The sequence below is a fragment of the Varroa destructor genome, unplaced genomic scaffold (assembly GCF_002443255.2).
Source record: "Varroa destructor unplaced genomic scaffold, Vdes_3.0 BEIS01000001.1, whole genome shotgun sequence".
Taxonomy (NCBI): domain Eukaryota; kingdom Metazoa; phylum Arthropoda; class Arachnida; order Mesostigmata; family Varroidae; genus Varroa; species Varroa destructor.
The window spans coordinates 54,735,015-54,755,026 of NW_019211454.1; the positions used below are offsets into that span (position 1 = coordinate 54,735,015).

Below are 20,012 nucleotides of genomic sequence, written 5' to 3' on the forward strand. Positions count from 1 at the left end.
GGTCTGGCCTGGCCCTGTCCCTTTCTTGCAGCATCTCGAATTTACAAGTAGCACCTCGAACCAATAGATCGGCGGTGGTTGTAGAGCCCCTCGGTCTCGCAAGCTGAGCATTGTAAACGGTCGTGGCCACTGGCTGACGTTAACATCTGTTCTAGTTCAAGCCATGACTCAGACCTTCCCCAGGCCAGTCCGACTCAATCCAGCTTCTTGCTCAGGCAATGCATACTCTTTTACCCCTTATGAGGCTGAGCCGTCTGTACTGCACGTGTCGAGAAGGGTTTACTGATCTGCTCCGCGAAAACTTGCGCCCTAAGGCCCCCAATGGATGGATGAATGTTTAGCTGTATGAATGTTTAGTGTAGAGAACACTTCATACAGAGGTAACGGGACTGGTCGTTGGTGACTATGAAAGGGGTAGTGTGCTGCAGTCAGTTCGCTAGCCTCACCGCCAGAGAGACTTGAGTGTTTCGCCCCGCGTATCATCAGCTGTGTACCATTTATTGCAATGCGGCTGTATACCGTGCATTTAGGCGGCCAAGATACAGCAGCGGTGCAACTCGTATCGTCGTACATCAGCAGACACAAAATAAGTGACTCAAGCAGGACTAGGTAGCTTGCACGACCGCCTGCTCTCTTCTGGTGTACTCCATAACACTTTGCGTAAAGCAACGAGATTCCCGACGCGTCGACTTTACAGGGAATAGTTACGAAGGGTCTCGTGTGTTAGTGAAGAGTTTGGTAGAGGAAGGGAGCAAACGATACAGTCCAAGAAGAAGACGAACAGTTCCGAATATTACAAGTGTGCACAAAGCAACGGCAAAAGCAGATTCAAATAACCTGCTAAATGAACCAGACCGTCTGATTTATGTTCGCACAATGCGGATGCAATGGAGGTAAAGGGCATAATTTGAATGAGGTGATATTTAAGCCGCCACTATGACAGCCATTGCTTCTGCCATGGAAAGGAGTTAGCTGGGCTGGGCTGAAAAGGTCGGGGTTGTTCTGGGGCTATCTGTTCACCCAGGTCACACGCACTCTCTCTACAGTGCACCTGAGATTTACATTAAAGCAATAAACGTAGGAACAGACGCATGGACAGATGAATGCAATTAAGTATGCGCAGATATGTGGCTCGTTAAGAGATGGCTACCTAAACATTCTATTCATGGCTGCAATAATATACTAATAGTGATAAATCTGACTTGGACTCTACTCAACTAGTAAATGTAAATTGGGACAGTTTTGCCGGGATATGCTAATCAGTCTATGTCTGTACACAATTATCGTTGTTGTCCTGTATCACTGCGGACGGATTCATTATTAGTTCTCTAACTCTTTTACTTCTGGCCTATTTTAAAGATGCTACATATTAATGTTGTTTTCACAGAAAGATGATTAATGCTTAGTTGTCATAACTTATGACCGAACCCGTGGAGGTTGTGTTTTTCGCTTAGGACTTCAGTTCACGTCAGTGAGGAAATGGGCAAATATTTAATATTTCGATGTAATTCCAGGTAGAATTAGAAGTTGGAACATCCGAAATGCTGGCTTTCGTCAATGGCAGGTCAAGTTGAAATCTGTATTTGTATCGGCAACCAACTAATATTCGAGCAATGCGTTAACGATACACTATCTACGAGGCATATCGGTAGAACGAGGGCTTTCATCATACTGTATGTCCAGCCAGTGAACTTCGCAAAGTGTTTGTAGGAGTTTCAATAACTTTTACTTGCCTCTGATTTCGTTTAATACGTCCGTATGCATCCCAGTATATGCGTAGATTTTCATAATGTATCCATTTGTCTTATTTCAACCCTACCGGGCTGTAATTTTGCCAAGATCGCACACCTGTTGGCAAGTATGGCCGCTAGAGGGATCAATATGGCTAATTATCGCTTGCAGGTTAGATAAAAATTTGATTTGACTTGCGATAAAATTTATCGTCAGCTACTCGGAAGCTTGACAAAATATAAGCTTCATACCCACTTGTTTGATATCTGCGTAAATAATCGTTTCTTTTGATGGGCAATTTGTTAAATCAGTATGGGTTGCAAGAGATAAACAACCCATCGTTTGGACAGTCCCGGGCTTCTCCTGTTATGACAAACCTCAGATTACGCATCTTGTTGTAGTCTCGTTTGTAATAGAAGTTCTACTTGTAGAAGAGGAACAGCAAATTTAATTATACATCAGATACAGCGAGACCACTGGGTATTCATGCTTGATAGCGTCACCCCCCCCCCCCCCCAAAAGAAAAACGTTAATTTAGTCTTCTCCCAACAGCCAGTAAAGGATTCATTCATATAATGGCGAATTACAGAATTACAGTTTATACGTCGGAAAATGCATAATTTTTTTTATAGATTCTTATATTTTTACAGATTTTTTTCACTTTTCGCTATACTATTAAAGCTCACCCTTTAAGTAAATAATTCTCTGAGGAGGCCGGTGTGCTAGTCCCGGTAAGCAAAGGCGAGTCTTTACTTCCAGGTTCATTTGGCTTTTCATCGCAGTCCATCATCGCGGCGCCTGTAACCTAAAAACGTTTTTTAGACCTGGTTGACTCCAATGTTCTTTTCCACACTGCTTGTGCATTGAACGTGATATTTTCGGGTTGTTTTACACTGACTTATGCAGTGTGTTGGCTCTAGGATAGCACATTGTAAATGAAAAGGTCGAATAGGAAACTAATTGTTAGGCTTAATCGTAGGTTCTCGTGTTCGTTAATGAAGAGATCTGGTAAACGCACAAAAAAAACTATATTATATCATTATGCTTACAGTTTTTGTGGTAAGAACATTTTTGTTTAAATTAGAAGAATGATTTTTTAACGAAATAAGAAAATACATGCGAAATCGAGGACCTTGTGATTTTTCTTCATCGACAAATGACAGCTCTGGCATACGCTAAAAAACTGCAATCTGTATTTAACAATGTAATAGGTGCCAATACAGTTATATATTAAGAAGTCGCTTAAGCAACTTTATTGTGATCCCTTTGCGGCCTGAGCTCTAACCTGAAAAGAAGAAGATATCAGTTTGGTATTCCAAGCAATCGGCATCGTGCTTCCTGATCTTCAATAATGATTTCCACATTATTATATTTTCCGCGGCTAATGGTAGCGACCTGCCTAACGAGAGTGTGGCACGTCCGTGACAGACGTGCCAATGTTCTCCTTACGTGTGATTATGTATTTTATTATATGGGAAATTCATAAAAGTTGAATACGCAAGATATTACTTATAAATAGTTTCTACACAGGCTGCAACTTGGTCAATTGCTTGCACAACGTTATTTATGCAACAACGGCAATTTTGATGGAAGGAATATATTTTGTAAACTGCTGCACTCTCTGTGTGAGCACGGTAACACCCACGCAGTGTCATCGCTGGCCGACGCGACACATCTTTTTTTGAATGCAGCATCTCCGTCTGCGTCCACCCACATTTCACCAGAGCACATCGCTCTACCGAGCAAGGACCTTTCCAGGCCGTTCAGCATTCCTTGGAGCATGTCATTTTAAAGCCAAAGTAATAACCGGCTTGGCTGTGTCAGGTCGGCCTTTTTGCATCCCTTCCCGTCGCCTCCTCGCCAACCACAGTAAGAGATCTTCTGCTAAGAATCGCGCATGATGTGTCCATTTGAGTTGAGACGGGATTAAGGTCGGAGACGAAACGAACGAGCACCGGAGCAGCTGGCCCGGCGGAGCAATAGGGGCTCAAGGGCCTCAAGATGCTCCCTTTCAGGGCAGCTACTCAGGGGCCTTTTGATCCGGGCACGGACCCGGGTAACCCGCCGGGGTGTCTCGGTCCATCAACGCGGACCTGGCTCAGGGCTAAAGCACAACGAGCCTCAACTACAAATGCGTTAACAACGACGAAAATCTCCAGCTTCCTGATATCGCTTATATTGTGTGCTCAGGCGTTTCAACTCCTGAACGCTCAGCTTACCCAAATTCCCGATGGTATGTAAGCGTTTGTCTAGTAGATATATTTGTTTTCTCTGCGTTTAACTATTGCTACCACTAAAAAGGAATTGTGAAGGCCGTTGACTGTGTATTTTGTAGGTGATGCTTTTAATTTGATGCTTCAAGTATGATGAGTTAAGCAAATGTTTGCTTTACAGTAGAAATTGTGTGGTCGACTTCTATTTGGAATATGTTGTTGTTTAGGGACGGTGGATCTGCTTGAACTAGTGGATCTCTACCAGCCACAAGAAGGTGTAGCCATCTGTACAGGCTTCTGTGAGGCCCGTCCGGCCTTCGTTGATGACAATGGTACAGGAATGTACATTGGGCCTGATACCGCCTACCGCCTTTCAAATCTTGCACACCTTAGCGGAGCTCTCTCTGACGAGTTGCAAACAAAATTTCCAATAGACTACTCTGTTCTTATGACCATCCGGCCAGAAAAGGTAACAATTTTGCAGACTGATAATTAGGCATACGTATAATAGATATTCTTGTGCTACCTTTACAAGCAAAAATCATTACATGAAAGTAACTGCTCTCCTTTCAAGTTATAAAATCATTAATACATGTAGAAAACGGAGCAAAAATATCTGTTTGCTTAAGTAAACTGTTAAATCTAGTATCGACTGTCCTATAAAGGAAGATAATTGAGTAACTTAATAGATTTCTGAAAATAAGTTTAGAAGTGTTATAAACATAGGTTCGATTACGCAAATTACTGTTCATGCACTAATTGAATAAAATTTTGCTTAGGCTTAGCAATAGGAGTTCTGCTCCAATGTCATTTTACATGCTAGAAATGAAAATACTCTATATTGTCATTTAGAACGCAGAGGGATGCGTCTTTTCGATATATAACGAAGCATCCGAGGAGCAAATGTCATTTTCCGTCAACGCAGATTTCGCGACCTTCACGGTCAAAGGACCTACCAATGCTACCACGGCTGCGGAATTCAAACACTGTATTCTCAACGATGGAAGGTACAACGAAATTCGTTGTTATCGTTATTAAAAAATCTCTATCAGAGAAAGAGACGATCTATATTATCTAAAGCCAACGAGTTTGGCACAAATGATTTTGATACTTCTTTGAATTAGCAAATGCATGTTTTTCTTTTGCAACTAGGTGAGGACAAATGGGTATTTTTATTACACGAATTCCGACTATTCATATTTAGAGAATATACCATTGATGTAACTCTGCAGTTACGACGGTCTCAGCTGAGTCATATTCTGTCAACGTGCCTACATGAATATATATATATATATAAATCGCGAAGGTCTGAGGCTACAAGTAAAGGTACAAGTAATGTATGCGTATCTTGCTAATGTTTCTTAATACTGACGAACTTGAATCTTATCTTGCTTTAATAGAGCTTGTGGAAGAAAAATGGCAAAAATACCCAGGGAACCAATTTTTCATTTTAGCTACAATAGGTACAGCCTCTTATCACGTGAAACGTGCGGATCAACGAGTATAAACGTTTTTGAAACAACGAAATTTGACTCGTATTAATGTGATACTTCATAAACTTCTAGGGGACGCTTTGATACTATTCTGGATCAGCATAAGGATCAAAAGCAGCTTCATCGCAGAAATTCCTAAGTCTGAGTATGCTATAACTTTCCTTAGATCAACGGAAATTAAAGTTCAACATGTAAGCACGAAGGTCAAGAACAAAGCTACAACTTGGTGTACTCTAAGAGAATGGGCTGATCTACTGCTTGCTAATGCAAGTATTGAACGTGACTTAATTCGTCCTTGCTTACTTGACATGATATGTCCAGCGGACACCGCGGCTCGTGGATCTTGCCTGTTCAGTCGGAGAAGTAGCTCATGGCTTATGTTTTTTGTGTCTCCAATTTGTTAGGTGGCATCGTATAGCGCTCAGCGTGAAGGGTGACTCCGTCACGTTAATTCGAGATTGCGACGAACAATTTACGGACGCCCTCGATCGAACGAGCGTTCCCGACATGGGAAACGCGATCCTGCTGCTGGGACGTGACGCAAGCAATGGTACGTGACGCGGTTAATATGGATGCCGCCTTGGTTAACAGTAATTCATCCCTTATGATTACCAGTATGAATAACATTATAGCTTGATAAAAACCCATTGGAAATTCACACAATTATAATAATCGGGCACTCGATAATAAGGATTAAGTTAAGGATTTTTTGACGCATTGAACGGTGTTGAACCGTTTTTAGATTTTTACGCTCCGGGGGACTAAATAAACGTTCCTTGTGACCTTGCGACTCGCTAATACGATTTTATTTAATATAGCAACGTCCTTTAATTTAGCATGGTTGTCGTACATTCACGTCCGGGTAAGCGCAGTTCGATGTAATCACCTGTTGTTTTTCCAAACAAGCAGTTTGCGTTTCGGTTTAGTATGGCTGAGCTTTGTTAAGCGCTAATGAAAACTACAAATTTAAATAAAAGTTTAAAAAAAAGTTTTAAATAAAAGTCGTTTTTGTACAATTGCTTGTCACTGTAGGCATATGTACAATATAGTGATTTTGATTCGGGGACGCTTAGCTCCTGTTTGGCAAACCAGCAGTCTTCTTTAGCTTTTGGGCCGTTATTTAAGGCGCTTGTATACCAAAACATTTCAATGAAAAACGTTGACATTGCAGCTCTCTGATAATATGAGCATCACGTCTACGCTCTGTTGACAGGCATACAGGGGCGTTATATGGGAGATGTACAGCAACTGGTAATATCGCCAACGCCAGAGGCCGCCTACGAGATGTGCTCCCTCTTTATGCCTGGATGTCGACAGCCGATTCCACCGCTGTATCCCCAGGTTGTAAATATATGTTTCTGTAATCAGCAAAAGTAGACTACAAAGGTTATTAAAGCAACGGCATGTTGCTTGGATGTTCGTATGTTTATTATAATCGGATTGCCGCAAACGCCTTCATTGCCTTCAACGCAACTACGTGTAGCTGCCTGACTCATTTTTATCGTATTTCAATGTGTCGTATGCAGGAAAGCTTACCTCGACGTGACCAGGTCCCACCGCCAACGATGACGACGACACAACCAATTCAAAATGAGACCGTAGTCATTAAAATGATCGAAGAGGAATCAAAAACAAAATCAACTAGTGGATATCTTTACTATCAGGTATTTCAGTGTGAAGATGGAATATATCTATTTATAATCTTGGAAGGTTGTGACGCATCCATAGCAAAGACTTTTGAAAAGTCAACGGCAGTGTAAACACTCTTTCTCTCTTCTATTTTTCTAAATGAATTAGGTCCAAGGACCTCAGGGACCACAAGGCTTTCAGGGTCTACAGGGTGCACCGGGACCTAAGGGAGACAAAGGTGACCCCGGTCGAGATGGTATCCCTGGCACCTCAGGAATTTCGGGTCCACCAGGACATATCTTCGTTATTCCTGTTTGTAGATATTCTATGTACTAGATATTTGTCTCACATATTATGCCTTTTGGTTAGGAATGAAATAGCGTCGTTTGCTAACCTTCAGATAACTCCTCTCTTACTTTCACAAAAGAATCACCACAACAATTAGCCTTTTAGTCGCTTTGAAAAGCTCGAAGTAACTCTGGTCTAGCATTAGTCGCCGCTCCATCATGCCTGTAATAGTGCTCAGTAAAATAGGTCCTGTTTCAGTATAGATATACGCTCATTAATTTGCTCCATGGATCAACAGTAACTGTTTATGTGCAGTGCAACGTAAATGTTGAAACAATTTCATTATCTTAGAACCAAACGTAGAATAAGACCTGCACACTAAAAGATACAAATGGTTGTTCCACTGTGAATTGCAGTATCAACAGGCGACCGGCAACACGGGAATCAAAGGGCCAGATACTAATATTAAAGGTCCTGACAATACCGAATACCTTCGCCAGATGCTATCCCAGCATATGGTAATAACCCATTTAGTCAGTTCTGTTAAAATCGTTATGTTTGTTCACAAAGGTCTATTTCGTAATAATTTGGTTAATAGAATTGTCGTATTCAGGTCATGAGAAATTCGCCATGCGTAAGATACGTAATTGTGGAGCACTGTTCTTCAGCAATGGAGGGCAAACTCCTACCTAAACCGATGTTCGAACGTTAAATAGACAAGAAAATTGTGCGACTAGTTAAGAGACAACACCTGCCCCTCTGCGATCGAACGAATTAATGGCTCGAATGCCCCAAAACGTATATATACCTGGCGTAGTTCATAGAGGAAGATAATAAAGGTCTACGGCGTGATCCTTTCTTGTGTTTTAGGCGGCCATGAAAGGCGCCCCGGGACCTCGTGGCCTTACTGGTCTCCCTGGCCCTGTTGGCCCCCCAGGACCCGGAGGTGAAAAAGGAGACAATGGCGACCCCGGACCGGAAGGTGCATTCTTATTTCACATTCGACTATATCTGCGTTTATATTTTTATTGTAGTATACATGTTTTGTGCAGGGAAAACGTTGAACAAAAGTCACTTTTGAATTTGTCTGATTATACATGATTACTGTTTGTTGTGTTGAAACGTACGCTTGATAACAGGGTCCCGCGGACCTCGCGGTCATCCAGGCAGCCCCGGCAAGATGGGTCGCAGAGGACAGAGTGGAAAAGACGGCAAAAGAGGCCTCACGGGACCTATCGGCTTCAAGGGCGAACAGGGTAAGAAGAATGACTAGCTTTAACGCGCCCTTAAGCAGGGCATGAAATACCAATGACTACGAGCAGACGATACAACCGTGAAAACAGCCCCCCCCCCCAAAAGCTAGTTATTTAATAGAAAGCGAACGATTAAAAAAATCTATTGTACTTGACAGAACTTGACAACTTAAATCTGACCTTTTTCCAACACTTAATTACTTCATATTTATGTCTGGATATACTACCGATTATTGAGATTCTCCATAGAGAGGCGCCTGCATATTATACGATGAAAGAATCTTGTTATATTTTGCCATATATGTATTCATGCCACTTTTTTAAAGCAGATAGTTCAAAAGGAAGACAGCGAAGTGTTTTATCAGTCTTTTTTTAGCTTGTATTATCATATACGCGTCGTTTACAGTAATAGTAGTGCCTAATAAGTACTGAATTGTCGAAGTGACGTTTTCTAATTTCACCTTAACTCGTTATGAGGTTTATTACAGGACACCCAGGCCATCCTGGAGTGCCAGGCGATAAAGGTGACCGTGGTTACCAAGGGAATCCTGGGGAATCTGGCCACGTTGGAGCCGACGGCCCGCCCGGAGAGGTATCGTCGTTTCAGAAAATGCTCAAAACCTTTGAACCCTTTCTATTCAGTAAAATCTTTTGCTTAATCGATCGACGCTTGCAGCATTGTTATTGATATTATAACCTATGCTCAATTGATGAACTACGTGTTTTTTTAGCACGAACGTGTAGTTTGTATGAGATCAATTTAAGCCTCACAGATTATAGGCGAACGCTTCGCGTTGTTATTGCTAACATAGACGACTTCCTATTGCCGCACAGATAGGACCCCCTGGATCGCCTGGTCTACCTGGAGAAATGGGTCCTCGGGGCTTCCCAGGGCCTCGCGGCCATGCTGGCATACCGGGCCCACCAGGAATTCCTGGCTCTGAAGGCCCAGTTGGACCGAAGGGTAACGAGGTAAGTTCGTACAGTGACTTAGTGAAAATAGACGAGTATTGATGGTAACATATTACAACGTCCCCAAGCTACAACAGCTATATAAGCTATCAATATCTTTGAAACCGTGAGAAGGTTACGTCTTCGGTTTTCCACTTACGGCTTTTCTTATATGTACGACAATCTAGCTTCATTGTACACTATTTGGTTACCAACTTCTTTGTTATGTGACAGCAAAAGGTTCGTAGTTAGGTTATAATTTTTGTTGTTTCTTGGTACTGATTAAAAACAGGGACCGCCTGGCGCTCCCGGTCAACCAGGTCACATCGGTCAGACTGGTCCGACCGGCCCTCAAGGTCCACCGGGAATTCCGGGACCAATGGGAGCCAATGGACCTCGCGGAAAACCTGGGCTCCCAGGACTGCCTGGAGCTGAAGGACTGCCCGTAAAATTTTTATGAGATCCCGCTTATAAGTCATGTGTTGTATAGCATAATACATTAGGCATGATTGTGCGGATATGAAACAATATGGGTACGGATTCGCGAACGATAGCTTTACATATGTCCTTGAGACAAAGTAACAACAGCTATATTTCCACTTTTTGTTCGTTTAACTATAGGGTCCTTCAGGCAACTCAGGCATGCCAGGAGTCAAAGGTGACACTGGGCTTGTAGGACCTCAAGGGCCGGTTGGATTTCCTGGTCAGAGAGGTCACAAGGGTGACACCGGATCGAGAGGACCACAAGGCAGCAAAGGGGATAAGGTTCGCTTATATTTTTCGTACATTCTGTTCAGGTACATCTCAATAACAGTTCGGTTGCACTCACTACATCAAATAGAGCAAGTACTTGGAAAGATGACGGTATATGAACATTTTTTAGGGTGCAACCGGACTTGAAGGCCAGAAGGGCGACCTTGGCCTTAAGGGTGAGACAGGACCCCAGGGCGCAGATGGTCCAGCAGGAGCTGAAGGCCCTGAAGGACCGAAAGGTTTTGAAGGACTTAGAGGGGAACGAGGACCACCGGGCGATGTAGGTGAAAAAGGCAAACAAGGAATTCCAGGTTTTCCCGGCTATCCAGGTGCTAATGGACCTAAAGGCGAAAAAGGCTTCCAAGGTAAACCGGGTCCAAAGGGATTTAAAGGTGACCGAGGAATGCAGGGTCCCCCAGGTGAGAGAGGGCCTATGGGCCCACGAGGTAATCGAGGACCTCGCGGGAGACCTGGAAAAACAGGAAATCAAGGTGAAAAAGGAAGTATTGGAGAACCCGGACCACCAGGACAACCTGGAGAACGGGGTGAACAAGGACCGGAGGTAAGCAGGATCATGAAATCGAGACTACTTCTCTGGATGTTTTTTCTCCTCCAGGAGAGTTTGTCTATGAAGATTCTAAAAGTAATTAGATGCAACTTCTTGCGTGATGCATGATAATTGGGTGTCTCTTTTTAAATAACCGGTAAAATGAAATCTAGCTTAATATTGCATGTAAAGCGTGGATACTTTTTCTTAGAGAATCGCCATGCTCATTGTTTTTATATTAGGTAATAGAGGTACAGGTCTGAAATAGTTTTCATAATTTATAGGGTCCTCGCGGTTTTACCGGGCTTACTGGTGCCCCGGGTATTCCTGGGAAAGACGGAGGAGTTGGAGGTCCTGGCGAAAGAGGTGCTCCAGGAGAACGCGGGGTAGCTGGTCCCATTGGTCCTCCAGGGCCTGTTGGTCCTGCGGGTCCTAGCGGGGAATCCGGAACCGCCGGCGATATCGGTCCCCCAGGTGCCGTAGGTGTTCCGGGGGAAACTGGACCTCCCGGCGAGACCGGCAAAGACGGACCTCCGGTCGGTATCCCTAAATATCATATTAGACAAGTCTAAACAGCTTTATATTATTGAAATCTTCGGACGTAACTCTCGATCAACTTACAAAACTTCGTAATTTTTTTTAAATGTCTAAATCTTTTTCCTTTTATTTTAAGCGTAGGAACTTCATTACTGGAGAAAAATGTCTGCACAAAAACTCAAATCGGTAATCCGAACTTCATCCTTGAAATGGTCTTTACCGTACTGTGGGATTTAGGCCTTTTGTGTAGGCCTAATGTAGTTTTCACATTGATCATGTGAAAAAAACTGTCCATCATATAATTCCAGGGACCAGCTGGACCGCAGGGAAACACTGGGGTTGTAGGCCCGCCAGGGTTACCAGGACCACCAGGAGAACCAGGACCAGCGGGTCCTCGTGGCCACCCTGGAGGAAAAGGAGAAATCGGTCTTGTCGGTGCTACCGGACCTATGGTATGAGCTCTATCCTAAATAATAATTTGATTTTCATTTAAATCAAATATATTGTTTAAAATATGATAATCAGGGCATAACAGAAACAGATTCTTTTTATCTCCACAGGGAGAAAAAGGAACGCTTGGTGCTCCTGGCGAGCCTGGTCCCCCAGGAGAAAAGGGACATCACGGCGTCGTTGGACCCCAAGGAACTCCAGGACCAAAAGGAGACAAGGTATGTATTCGATGTTAGTGGTTCATATATTTCTTCGGATGCGCTTCCTATTTTCGTATTCCTTTTTGGATGCAGAATAAAAATGACATTTAGAGTCAAAACGTTTGCTAGTAGAATTTAGGAAATCTAACACAGAAAAACGCACGACTTATTAAATATTTTTGAAAGTAGGCAGCTCACGCACAAATATAATAAATCATTTACTACAAATGAACTCGCCAAATACAAGAGAAACTCTACGCAGGCCGTCTAAAATTTTCAAGTGAAAAAAAAGTGCATGGTTTTTTTTATAGGGCGACATTGGTGTTCCGGGTTCAATGGGTCGCGACGGTCTTCCCGGCTCAAGAGGTCTGCCTGGGCTTCCGGGGCCGACTGGTGGCCCAGGTGAAGATGGAGATAAGGGCGACGCCGGAGCTCCCGGCCAAAAAGGTTCTAAAGGCTTCAAGGGTGATGCGGTAAGCCTAAGACCTCTTCAACAAACATTCCTTGCGTTAGCTAATGTTGGTGAAAAAATAAATCTCCTAAAACCTATTTGAGTTACTGAGCATATCTGTATAGCATGTACCTGTCCATAATGAGCTTAATATTGTAACTACGATTGGTAGCACCTATTTTTAAGAATTATATTAATTCCTTTAGGGATCACCTGGACCAATCGGGCCAATCGGACTACGTGGAGAACCTGGGGCTCCAGGCGCGATCGGTGAGCCAGGGCCACCTGGAAGACCAGGCGCAAGAGGCATTAAGGTTTGATACCAATCCTTTAGAGCGTATTGTATATGGAAAATCTTGACCCGTTATGTGCATTAGCCTGAGATAATAGCTTTCTCACCAAATGTACTGAATGTAATTGAAATTTGGCATACGTGCATTTTTTACCAATTACTTCATTAAACATAACGACTTTAGGGTGAAGAGGGGCCAATTGGACCACCTGGACCTGCCGGTGCTCCCGGAAAGCAAGGCCTACCAGGACCTTCAGGTGACAAGGGCATTAAGGGTGACGATGGCAAGCTCGGCCCGCCCGGATCTGCTGGTCAACCTGGTGAACCTGGTCCCGTAGGCCCTAAAGGCGTTGATGGTATACCTGGCAGTCCTGGTCTTACAGGTTTACAGGGTCAAAAAGGAGAAGATGGAAAACCTGGCATACCAGGACCACCAGGTAAAAACGGAATTCCGGGAACCGTTGGCCTACCAGGTCCTAAGGGCGAAGAAGGAAAATCAGGTCTACCGGGACCGGCTGGACCACGAGGTCCGCCAGGAATTGAAGGGCCTAAAGGAAACCCCGGAGCGCCCGGTTTCCCGGGAGCAGCAGGAGAGGCCGGCAAACCTGGAACTAAAGGCGAACCTGGAGCTCACGGCGTTAATGGAGCACCTGGAGAACCTGGACCCCCTGTAAGTATTTGGTATAAAAAAACACCTAGAACCTATTCCAACCCGTTCGATCTTATGTATATTATTCAACCATAACATTATTATATTATTATACATACAACGCAGGTATTTATTATGCACATATATTTATATAACATTCAACATACAATATAATGTATAATACCTGGCTTGCTAGATTGTTGTTTGCCCCCGGCAAACCGTATAAAGCAGCTCTTTTAGTGGGTACCACCGATTAAAAATGAAAAAAAATTACACTTGTAATCGCACGAATTTGACTCAGGGACCTCAAGGTGAACCTGGAAAAATGGGTCTTCCCGGAGGACCTGGCAAAGTTGGACCCATAGGTCCAGCTGGCGCTCAAGGAGACACTGGGTTGACTGGCGAGAAAGGCGATAAAGGAGAAATAGGTCCCCAGGGTGTTCAAGGCCCACTGGGTCCGCCAGGGCCCCAGGGAGCTGTAGGATCCCAAGGCCCACGCGGAGAGACTGGAACGGCTGGAGATGTAGGTCCGCCAGGTAAAGCTGGACCTCCAGGAACACCCGGTGCTGTTGGACCTGTTGGCGAACGTGGCGAAAAAGGAGAACGAGGCAAGAGAGGCTTCAAGGGACATAGGTGAGATTACATTTACACATAATTTTGTTAGGATGATGAAAAAATCTTGCTAAAATGAGTTTGCACTTATTCTAAGTTCATTCTGCATTTACTTTTGGTTTTCTAATAGCCAAAGAGTGAAACAATTTCATTAGCTTAAAGAGTGGAGTTACTCGGAATGGTTTTGGGCTAATAGCATTCATTCGCAGCCATCGTCGAAACGACCAGTTGTCGATGCAAAATTAATTAACTCTGTTCTTCAATCTATTTTACACAATGTGGAATGCAGAGGTATTTCTGGAAGGGCAGGTCTTAAAGGAGACGTTGGAGAGAAGGGCGACAAGGGTGACACAGGACCTCAAGGTCCTCCTGGTCAGACCGGAAAAATGGTATGCTTAATGGTTTCTTCGATTAGAAAGTTTTTTGAGTAATAGTATTATTCCGACATTTCGGCCAGGCAAGACCAGAGATTACCGGCTACCAATTCTCTGCGACATAATTGTAGGTTATAATATAGTTTTAGAGTCTTACAAGCCCTTAATAACCGTAAGTATTAAAAATAGACAAGCATAAAGCATAAAGTACGTATAAACACTGGGAATAAACGAAGAAAGACGAAATCAAAATATTTTACGATGTTTATTTTTCTGGAGCCTTCACAGCTTATTTTTTTGTGGTTCTATAATTGTTCGTTGACAATATGCGTATATTGTCAAATCTCAAACATACCGTTTAATTTAAAGGGCCCACAGGGTTTCGAAGGGCAGAAAGGAGCTGATGGACCGCCCGGACTTCCAGGCTCCGAAGGACCCATTGGACAAAAAGGCAGTGAGGGTGCCACCGGACCGAAAGGAGAGACAGGGCCTCTTGTAAGTATAATTGACGTCATACGAGCTAGTTTTCAAGTATGTATATATGTATGATCAGAGAATACCTGGTAACAAGCAATGTCCAATTCGTGATCCTCCGAGCCACTCGTCAACGGTTTATAACATTTTCTATTCCGAGTCCTTTCATCTCATTTAGTTCCTAGATTGTGATTATGCCCGGTCAGGTGCATTGACTGATTACTGCAAAAACTTTTTTGTATAAAATCTATTTAAACATGTTCATATTTCGTTATTTTTCGTTTTTCCTCTATATTTATTTTTGCTGCATATTTATAGTTGGTCCATTCTAAGCTGGTTTCAATTTGTGAGTTCAAATGGTACTAACAAGGAGTACTATTTGGCGCCTGCGAAGCTTATCTAAGATAGTTTCGTCTTTTCTCAAATACGTCTCTGCTTTTGATGACACAGACTTAAACATCACGCACACAAAACCAGATCCCAACAGCCGCAGGTGTTTTAATACGCGTCGGTTAATAGAGAGCATACATAATCTATTGCCTCCACAGTGCACAACAATATTTATAATAATGGCGGATAAGACATTAATTTTTACGGTTTTTCTGTTCGGTTTATTTCTTTATAAGCCATGTTCCAACCTACGACTACCACAGCCTAACGAGTCACTGAGAGCTCAATGCATGGAATATTCTAGCGCAATAATTTCTGAGGTTGATCGACCAGTGTACATCACCAATTAAAGATACCAGCACTTGATAAGATAAGCCGCAACAACGGTATAAATTGTGATAAATAGGTTTACCCACTTTGTAATTAAGCAGCTACGTCAAACGTTATCATTAAACAATGAAATAGAAGTCAAGTTAAAGACCAGGTAGATTTGGAAAAGGCTTCTGTTTAATGCGATAACATAGTAACGAAGTTACGTTTTAACTGCCACAGGGAGTGCCCGGCCCCCCTGGGCCCCCTGGGGAAGGTCCACAAATCCCTATGGAGGCGCTTTTCCAGGTATCCACTACGAAAGGTCCCCGCAGCCGCCGAAGCGCAAATACAGTGGACTTCATTGAAGATTCGCTTAATAATGGACAGGATTCGGCCGCAACTAATACACTTACCGGTAAAAGCATGTTGAAACCTTTCAGCTTGATCATTATTGCAACGATTTGACGGATGGCTATCAATGCAAGTGGCAAAACGTACTTCCTAAAAAATTACATACCTGTTAAATATTCATTTTACCGTCTAATTAGTTGTAATAGGTAGGACAAATAGGTATAGAGCCACAAACAATAAAATTGAACTTTCCGCCATTTTTGAAAGGAGCACCAGTAACAAAACGTATGAAAATGAATTTTAATATGCCTTTATTGATCCTTGACAAAGAACTGTAGAAGATACTAAGCCCATGTAAAACTGGTCCGTTACCGATAGGCATTTACGCATCCATGTACGTCATTCGTAAGGAGATCTCTTACCTGAAGCGACCCATGGGATCTAAGGAAAATCCCGCCAGAACTTGTAAAGATCTTTTCCTCGCCCATAAGGAAATGAAAAACGGTGAGTTAACAGAAACAAAATGGTATGTTAGTTTAGGGTGAAACACCACGAGCAGAGATGAATGCTGATTAGCAGCGCAGACCTCTCCGTCCTTTACATCCAGCACTATAAAGGCAAACTTTTTTTTAACTGTATCTAAACCTTTATTAAACGCTACTTCTAAATTAAAATGTGTTACCATTTCGCAAAATCATAAACTGATCTGTTACGGATTGACAAGACATATCGTGTAATACAATTAAGAGCTGGTACAAACTGGAAAACATGAGCTTCTTTCTAATATAATTTCTCTGGATCAGGAATCATCACTGATTAAATCTGTTAAACTCTGACACATTCAGCAATAACAGAGTCATCGTGTTTTCCGATCTTCTCACGTCAGGCTGGTACTGGATTGACCCTAACTTGGGTACGCCGGACGATGCCATTCACGCCTATTGCGACCTCCGCGCGAGTGGACAGACGTGCGTGTTTCCAGATGAAGCTTCGGCCAAAACTCCACTCCGCTCGTGGAAGGCGCCTCAAGGTTTGAATCCGGTTACATCTGACGTCGCTTTCAGCCAAATGGAAGACGGCTTCCAGGTATTAATAATTTGCGACCACTTCTATTGTAGGCGCCGTAGATTATGGTTATCTGATCAACTAACTACTAATGGTGCTTATAAATATAATAACTCAACAAGTTTGCTAATCTTTATTTAGTTTTAGTATTAATTATTCTTCTTAAGTAGTTTCTCGATGTTGTTTTTCGCTGAAGATTTCGTATGACTTAGTCGGGTCAGTCCAGCTACGTTTCCTTCGCCTATTGAGCCGTTCAGCTTACCAGAACCTGACGTATATCTGCGCCGATTCCGTCGCATGGTTTTCACAAGAACGCAAAGACTACTCGCTAGCGCTTCAGTTCATTGCTGCCGACGATGAGCGTTTTACAAGCCTTGTCAATCGCCCGACGGTTGCAATGGACCAGTGCCAATATGCCGGAACCGGATCAGCTGAGCTAAATGAAGGCCGAAGTGTGTTTGAATTCAAGACCTCACGTACCGAACGTCTTCCAATCGTTGACTTGATTCCGAGAGACTTCGGCCGAAAACCAAGACAGAAATTTGGATTCGAAATTGGGCCTGTATGTTTCTATTAAACAACAAACTGCCACAACCTAATACTGGGTCATTAGCGAAACACAAGGCAACGCTCAATTAAGCAGAAGCCCGTTAACGATTAGGTTGTTGTTGTATATCTCAAACTAACATATGAGAAAGTATAACAGGAAACACATATTTCATTTAGAAATTTAGAACCGGCCTTGCATCTACACACAAATATAAAATCAGGTGCGCAAGAACGCAGTAAACAATTCCAATAACCAGCTCACGTAGCCTGCCGTTATGGGGAGCGCGCTCAGGCTGAGCACGCTAACCTGGAAAAATCATACGCATACATATGTCCTCATTCATTAAAATAACGTTACTGCAGACGTGGCCGTTGTGTCCTATTATGGTAAATATTGTCTTTGAATATAAAAAAATAGTAGCATCTAACAATAGTTCTGGGCGAGTACACCTGCGACGCGTCTGGCTGCAAGTGCATGGCGTGATCCACGCACTTGCAAGCAGACTAAATAACTAACTGAACACCTACGATAGGAACTTGTACATGCACAAATAAACAGTACTTAATTAGTTTGCTTACTACTGGAACTCCGTCACGCTGCTATCTCTAGCATTGGCTATAACACCAGTTAGAACCGCAATATTATCGAAATCACGCTATATGCGATAATCTTGTCGCAGTCACAGCATTTGTATTATAGCAGTCACTATCTGTAGCATACAGAGAGTATTACATTGTAGCGCGCCTGCACTGTAAAAAGTACTTTACTGCCGTCCAGTGTCACTAGGTAACCAAGTAGACAATATATATATATATATATACGTATGCCTGAAGCAAAAATACATAAACGAAAAGAATTTATGACGCTACAAATAGGTCGAGGTGAAACATACGAAAGTTAGCACAGTTCCAAGCAAGTTTAGGCTGGCAGTAGACCGAACTGCTCGCACACAATGTTTATATATTGAGGTGACAGTGCTTTTTAGACTGACACTTAACTAAGAATAAAGTTTGTAACTCTTACTTTAAAATACTGTGTTTTTCTCTTAAAACTTCTTGATAAACTATATGTGAAATGATATTCAGAACATCACACATCTATGGCACTTGTCAGGTTTCATTCACACGTCAGTTCGATAGCTAACACATGGCAGCGCACCCAGAATGTGGAGAAAATGAGGCCACTCGTTGATTTCTATTAATTTGAGAATGGATATGTCATTCAATAGGATCTGGAAAAGCACCAGGTCTATCCAATAGCATAAGCCATAAACGTGAACAACTGGAGGGTCAGTCAGGTCCTGCAGAGTAAAAAACAACACATATATTTAATGTATATTCGGTTGCAGTGATTTGATTCATAACAAGTGATCGGGGACAGGCAGAATGAAAAGGCTCATCTACGTATATGCCATGTAAAAAACTACTAACTAAACGCATCTATATAAAAGGCTATTAGAGTCTAACTCGTTGTCAGAAAACGAAGCATCTATTATACTCCTCACGTTTCAGCATAATTGTTATTTTTACGCAAGCTAATTTTACTATAAATGAATAATGTGTAAGATAAACTCAGAATTAGGTTTTATCTCGACTGAACCATACAGACACGCACTGCGTTCCTCTAAATTTTCTTGTCTCCAACGTAACAACGGGATACAGTGCTATACGCAAATAGATCGCCATGAACCAACTGCCATCAATGAGGTCTTTCCTTGGAAGACGACCGAAAGAAGCATCCAGCGAGGGTAGATAGACGGGGCATAGTTCACAAAATAAAACCAGCCCGCATATTCTCACTTAGCCGTAGTATAGCGACCTATTTTACCTGCCCTTTTGCATGGTCTAGTTCTTGCTGGACTTGCCACGTCAGCCACCTACAAATGACCACTGGAAGGGCCGATTGAAGAATGACACAGGGCTTGCCAACGGGCTCGTATCAGTAGGCTCCGATCAGGGTCTCCGTGTCGGAACCGCGTAACACAGCGAGTCTATCCATTCTAGCATTAGAGGAATTTTGAGAGCGGACGAGCACAAACTGTCTGGCTGTTTATATGCTTCTTGTTCCATTCAGCTTTTACGATGATTTGAAGTCAACATAGATAGAACAAGTTGTCTATGTAGGTTTCGGAGTGAAGATGCGAAGGAATTTAGATCAGCAGATCCGTCTGCTCTCATCACTAATTATCGGCCTTACGAATAAGATTAACGAAGAATAATTTAGCTCTTAATTGACGAGTTCTCACTTGCTACGAGTTTTTACACCGGAAAACATATACGTTTTGTAATTCATCTTGTTTAAATAAAGTGGTCGTAAATAGTTTCGCTGAGACATTTTACACGCCTCTTTTTTCTGTGCAAACTCGATGCTTTGATAGGCTCTTCTTTAAGCAGTCTGTAAAGGATTAATATTAACATAACGTATATTTAATCACAGAAATTTCTAGA

The 20,012-nt window shown here is 42.7% G+C and overlaps 1 protein-coding gene and 1 long non-coding RNA gene across 2 annotated transcripts; one reads left to right on the forward strand and one right to left on the reverse strand.

The window, feature by feature from the left end:
* The first annotated feature begins 3,616 nt into the window (after positions 1-3,616).
* LOC111255396 (uncharacterized) lies at positions 3,617-18,595 on the forward strand. The gene is made up of 28 exons (XM_022817323.2): positions 3,617-3,964; positions 4,172-4,413; positions 4,797-4,951; positions 5,842-5,987; positions 6,651-6,778; positions 6,964-7,101; positions 7,235-7,378; positions 7,771-7,872; positions 8,225-8,336; positions 8,494-8,610; positions 9,096-9,199; positions 9,442-9,579; positions 9,851-10,003; positions 10,180-10,323; positions 10,442-10,873; positions 11,143-11,394; positions 11,704-11,847; positions 11,956-12,063; positions 12,357-12,518; positions 12,703-12,810; positions 12,973-13,458; positions 13,739-14,070; positions 14,339-14,438; positions 14,793-14,918; positions 15,840-16,014; positions 16,329-16,454; positions 16,837-17,036; positions 17,212-18,595. Exons 1-28 carry the CDS (start codon positions 3,733-3,735, stop codon positions 17,590-17,592), a joined length of 5,187 nt encoding a protein of 1,728 aa, XP_022673058.1. The 5' UTR covers positions 3,617-3,732; the 3' UTR covers positions 17,593-18,595.
* On the reverse strand, positions 16,245-19,298 carry LOC147758827 (uncharacterized). Its single transcript, XR_015318607.1, has 2 exons — positions 19,180-19,298; positions 16,245-18,865 (listed from the first exon to the last, which is right to left on the reverse strand). It is a non-coding gene; the product is annotated as an uncharacterized LOC147758827 (long non-coding RNA).
* Positions 19,299-20,012: the final 714 nt, after the last annotated feature.

Excerpts from the sequence above, each read along its gene's own strand:
- LOC111255396 (XM_022817323.2), top strand. The coding sequence starts at position 3,733 with ATGCTCCCTTTCAGGGCAGCTACTCAGGGGCCTTTTGATCCGGGCACG. Across the intron at positions 13,459-13,738 it reads CTGGAGAACCTGGACCCCCT|GGACCTCAAGGTGAACCTGG; the intron begins GTAAGTATTTGG and ends AATTTGACTCAG. Across the intron at positions 16,015-16,328 it reads CGCAACTAATACACTTACCG|GCATTTACGCATCCATGTAC; the intron begins GTAAAAGCATGT and ends CGTTACCGATAG.